Source organism: Leptonychotes weddellii, chromosome 8 (assembly GCF_054177405.1).
Source record: "Leptonychotes weddellii isolate Sample4059 chromosome 8, ASM5417740v2, whole genome shotgun sequence".
NCBI lineage: Eukaryota > Metazoa > Chordata > Mammalia > Carnivora > Phocidae > Leptonychotes > Leptonychotes weddellii.
Genome location: NC_138376.1, coordinates 79676196 through 79682195, shown reverse-complemented (window position 1 = coordinate 79682195; position 6000 = coordinate 79676196). Strand labels below are relative to the sequence as shown.

The following is a 6000-nucleotide window of genomic DNA, read 5'->3' as shown; positions in this document are numbered from 1 at the left end:
AATTTTTTTTGTTAATTAATATTTATTTACATAAAAGGTAGATTTTCATGAAATAAGATCATTTTGACTTAAGGAAAATTTGTCTAAAAAATATAGACATAAAGTAGAAGAAAGCTGTGAAAAGCACAGATTCAAGAATTACATCTTTTATAATTGGTCAGACTAGTATTATTCCAACCTTGTTGCAATAAGTCAGCGCTTTTGAATCAGATTAATTGCTTCCAGAGAACACAGTTATTCTAGTTGATACCATATTGTTTAAAGAAAAAAATAATATTTTGTGAACAGGAGTTTATAGTGTTTCATGAAGGCCTGATGGGGCCCTTGGCTCACCTGTTTATCTGTTTTCTTTTTATCTGGAATTTAGAAAAGTCACTTAAAAAAAAAATTTTATTTATTTATTTGTCAGAGAGAGAGAGCACAAGCAGGGGCAGCAGCAGAGGGAGAGGGAGAAGCAGGCTCCCCACTGAGCAAGGAGCCTGATGTGGGACTCGATCCTAGGACCCTGGGATCATGACCTGAGCCAAAGGCAAATGCTTAACCACCTGAGCCACCCAGGTGCCCCAGAAAAGTCACTTTTTTTCTGTTGAATGCAAGTGTCCTCCTCATCAACAGTATTTTTCTCTCCTCCTCCCGGTGATTTCCAAAATCACCGTTTTTATAGTCTGAATGTGAAGCTGTGGTTAATAAATGTACATTGTTACAGTTTTAGTGGAAGAAGGTGTATTTCTAACCTGTGTATTTTAGGACAGCAATGACACTTATAAATGATTTTGAAATCTGAGACTTTGAGCACTTGAAAATTCAGAATTGTTTCCAGTTTAGCAAATCTGCTTGGTGGCTATGAACCTCACTGGGTTGTGATGAAGAGAGTTACAGTGAAAAAGACAGACTTAATTGGCATCCCGACCAGCAGTGTACCTTGGGACTTCGTGCCTTAGATTATATATAAACTGCTACAATATTTAGTCCAGCCAGAAATGCTGAGAACAGCTCATTAGACGTGCTTGAGACAACTGTCATCAAAGGTTTGGTGTGGTTCTTGCAGTGAGTTTTACAGCCCTCTTTTTCAGTTGGCTGAATCACTATAACTGAAATTAACCATCATTTATTATCAATATAGCATGACTTTAAACACTAAGCTGTAAAAATTTCGTCTTCATTTAAAGGATAAGAGAACAAAACTCTGAAGTATTAATAAGGCTGCTTTTCGTTACATTTGATGAAGTTATGATTGTAAGGTTGCTTGACGATATTCATGTAGGATCGATTAAAAATAAGGTGGAACTGAAATTCTAGACATGAGTTTATTAACTATGTATATGGAAAGCTTAAGGAAAACATATGAAAGCCTAGAAATAGGATATATATAACTCCCAAAGCAGTCAAAGAAGGGACAATGTTCATAAAGAAGTTTATAATGCAGTACCAAGAGGAAAGAAGGGGAAACTCTCAGGTGAATAGAATACTTGAAATTAAGAAAATGGAAGCCAGTACCTCAGCAATAACAGTTAAAGGAAATGGAATATAGATTCTTAGGTTGGATTCTTTAAACTCAGTCTAGTGTTATTTGCAAGAGACCCACTTAACATGATGACAGGTAAGTTGGAAATATAGTGAGGATGAGAATGGAGAAAAGAATTAATGGAAATCAGAAGTTTATAATAGGATTCTCCAAAACCGTTTGACAATCTTTGAAAGGACTCTAAGGAGCCTAGCAAAAGATGGAAGAGAGAGAATGCACCTGCAGCATTAGACATTATGTGTAGTTTGTGGCAAAAACCCATACAGCAAAATATGGTTCATGTTTGTTAAGGGAAACTGCTTCTGAACTCAGAAAAAATGTCACCAGGAAAGAGTGGCCAAATTAAACAGGACTTTCTAGAATCTTTGATAAAACTATAACTTACTTGGAATTCTCCTTCTGTTTCTCAAGTACAGATTATCTCTGTGCTCTAGAACAGTCTTTTTCTGAGAAAGAGATGTTCAACTTACAACATCCCGTGTGCTGCCAAGTGTTTAACAATGCTGGGCACTTTAGACATGCATAGTCATTATGATTAATTTATAAATGCAAAAGAACTTGACTGAAACAGCTGGTCTACCAAAATGAACCTGTAGATAGAAAGTGAATGGACATTTTCGGAGAGCTGGAATCTAATTCCTACAAGTCTAAGCACTTGCTGCTGCTAGGAAGTAAAATCTGAAGTATTCCATGCTCAGGCACTCTTGTGTAGATGACATTTAGCTCGGTATCATCACATTGCACTGATAGAAGGAATCAGTATATGTGGGCTTGATGAGAGCAGCGCAGCAAGTCAGAGTGAATGTTTGACAGTTTCACCTCTGCATAAGAGAAAAGAAGCATGCTCCAAAGGCTGCAGGTAGTTCACAGAAGTTTTCTTGGAATAGAAAACAGAAACAGTAAAAATGCCTTACTGTATAATGAGATGGAAGGAAATATATCATTGTTATATTCTTTATGAATCATGGGTATCATCTTTTAAATTAATTCCATATTAATTACATTCTTAATTCTTATATCTGTGTATTTCAAGCATGCACAATAATATACTCTTAAAAGTGTAATTATCCAATTAAAAATGAGTTTAAAAAAATAAAAACATAATGACGGGTATTTGCCTCTGGCCTTGGCAGTGTCACTAGTCCTAGAGCAGCCCTCCTGCCATAAACAGCGAGAAAAGTACACAAAATAAAGCAGTCATTTGCAGATACGGTCAGCAGGCATTGCTGGACCATCATCTATAAGAGAAGCAAGTCCTGTGATTGCCCCATCTTTCTGCCTTTCTGGAGATATTTTCTGGAGTTTGGCACAAGGAGAGAGGAGCCCACAGAGTATTGCAGTCTCCCCGAACTTAGTATCCAAAGAATTCAGGAAGACTGAAGCCACTGGAATTTGCAGGCAGAGTATCAGAAGGAGGGAACTACCACTAAGAGTCCCGGAATTCTGCCTTGGTCTCCCTTTGTGACTTTGCTGACCATTAAGTAGTACGTGCATAGGATGAGACTCCATGATTCAGGCTAGCAACTACCAGGGAGCTATAAGCCGACAACTACCAGAGGTTTAACAAGTCTGGGAGACTGCCACTTTCTGACCAAAATGGAAAGACCTTGTGAACACCCAGGGTATTCACCAGCAACCCCAGAAAGGCCACACCTTTCCAGTGGGGCTGGAACAAGCTTGAGAACAAACAAACCTCCAATGGATCAAACTTGAGAACAAGCCTCCAATGGATCAAGCTGATCCACTAACAAATTAACTGCCTCAAAACTTTTTAAAGGAAGACAAAAGCAACAAGTAAAAAAAATCCAGACAACGTTCAAAATGTGTAGAATCCAATTTTTAAAAGTTGCTAAATGTGTAAAGAAGCAGAAAAATGTGACTTTTAACCAGGAGAAATAGTAGCCAATGAAACAGACTCAGAAATGACAGGTAGTAGAACTACCAGACAGGGACTTTTTAAAAGCTATTATAAAATAATATTTAAAGGATTTGAGAAAATGTTAATATAATGAACAAAGAAATAATATAAAAATGAACCAGACATTCTTCTAGGTGTGAAAATAAGCCATCCGAAATGAAAAAGTCTCTGCATGGGCTTAATAGCAATTTAGATACTACAAAAATATCAGTGAATTTGAAAACAGGACAATTGAAAATAAACCAAAAAGAGAAGAGAGAAAAAAAAAACAGAAACAAAAATGAACACAGCCTCACTGACCTGTGGGATGATGCTAAGGGGTCTAACATTGTGTATTTGAAGTCCTACAGTAGGGGTGAGAGGATACAAAAATATATAGGAGGCAAAAAAGGCCAAAAGTGTTAGGAATTTGATAAAGTAGACAAACCCACAGTTCCAAAATGCTCAACAAATCGCAAGCAGGCTACTACAGCAAAGCCCCTTATTAATTACTTTGCATAAAACCTATGATGATAATAAAAAAATCTTAAAAGCAGCCAGAGAAGAAAACACACATTACGTATAGTGAGAAAACGGTAGGAAATGACTTCTCACCTGAAACAGTGCAAGGCAGGAGACAATGGAAAGACATTTTTTCTTGACTACCATATTTAAAAGTACAGTTCCTCCCCCCCACATCCTGCCTCCCTTACCTATACCTGTTCATGTTCTCCATGGCATTCATCATTTTATAATCTACATAATTGCATGTTTATCTCCTCTACTAGAGCGTAACATTTTTCACTCACCTGTACCTCTGAAACAAATAATACATTATATGTTAAAAAATAAATAAATAACATTTTTTTCCTGACTTGTTCATTAATATGCCTTTAAATGTCTTCCACATAATGGCTGCTTAGCAAATACTTATGGAATGAACATATGAAAGAGTAACAGTTGTTGGTAAGTGTGTTAGGCTTCTCAAGAGAAACAGAACCAACAGGTTATGTGTAAGTGTATATAGAGAAAAAGATTTATTTTTAAAGAGTTGGCTAATGTGATCATGAAGGCTTGACAAGTCCAAAATCTTAAGGTAGGTTGGCAGGCTGGAAATCCAGTTTCGGTTTGAGTCCAAAGGTGGTCTGCTAGCAGAATTACTTCTTGCTTGGGAAGGTTGCTGTTTTTCTATTAAGACTTTAGACTGGTTGGATGATGCGCACTCAATTACGGAGGGTAATCATCTTGAGTCCACCAATTTAAATGTCAATCTCATCCAAAAACCCCTTCACAGAAACATCCAGAATAATGTTTGACCAAATATCTGGGTACTGTGATCTAGCCAAGTTGATATGTAGAGTTAGCCATCACAGTAGGATGTGGAAAAACAGGAACTGTTTTTCATTGTGACACATAGACGTAAGTCTGTACGACCATTTTGGAAAATAATTTGGCAACACCTAATAAGTTTGAATGTGTGCATATTCTACCACTGAGCAATTTTACTTCTATTTATATACTCGGAAACACAGATAAGGCTACAAATAAACGTTGTTCAGAATTTCTGTGAAGTGTTGCTTGTAATAGGAAGAAAATAAAAATAAAACATCTATTCATGGGAAAATGTATCAATTGTGATATATTTCTAGATCGGAATACTGCATAGCAGTTAAAAAAATGAATTAAATATACATATATTGACATGGATTAATTTTTTAAATTACGTTGAATGAAAAAAAATAATTGCAAAAGGATATGTGTTTGCATATATGTAGAGTTTGATACCACTTATATCAATTTCAACAACTCAAAATCATAACATATTGTTTGTTATATTAGTTTACCAAGATTCTTTTTGCTACCTGAGATTCTCCTATTTAATACTACCAAGGAAATCTACAGAAGCACAGGCTTTTGGTCTTTGACGTCATGTTGTAGAGGTGACTAAAGATACACAAAGAGTTCAGTAGAAACTACATCATGTCACCAGTGTGCACCACAGATGAACTTCCTTGCATCGTGCCCATTTTGCTAATTCCTACTCATTTACAACAATTTTAAAATATGTGACCCATGATGAAATTTCAAAGTCAGGGATATTGATACTCAAAATGACAGATTGCATGTATTCTCAGTTAAAGCCGAAGACTATAAATTTAAATAAAAATCACATTGAGTCACGACATTCAGTTATATCTATTGATATTTTCCATTTAAATATTTCACTGTTTTTTTAAATTGTGATGTAAAAGTAAAATAAAATTGATGTTCATCTTTTTTTTCCCTAACTTTCTTTGCCAGTCATAAATTTGGGGTAACCATATGACATTTGAGGTTAACCTTTATTTTTTACTTAACAGTGCTTTCACAAAAGATATTTTCTCATCAGCCCCTTGCAATGTTTTTATTTCCTTCCTAGTTGTCTGACGATGGTCGCTATGTCTTATTGTCAATAAGGGAGGGATGTGATCCAGTAAACCGACTCTGGTACTGTGACCTACAGCAGGAATCCAATGGCATCAGTGGTAAGTTATCTTTCAGACAGGTGATTATTCCAGAAAGCTTCGTTAAGAAGCAG

At 36.0% G+C, this 6000-nt stretch overlaps 1 protein-coding gene across 1 annotated transcript in view; it reads left to right on the top strand.

Annotated features, from left to right (window-relative positions):
• LOC102734356 (prolyl endopeptidase) overlaps nucleotides 1-6000 on the top strand; it is a 108560-nt gene that overhangs the window by 37229 nt on the left and 65331 nt on the right. The window contains exon 7 of the mRNA XM_081828728.1: nucleotides 5842-5947. Coding sequence (XP_081684854.1) covers nucleotides 5842-5947 — 106 coding nt within the window. The remainder of the gene's footprint in view (nucleotides 1-5841; nucleotides 5948-6000) is intronic.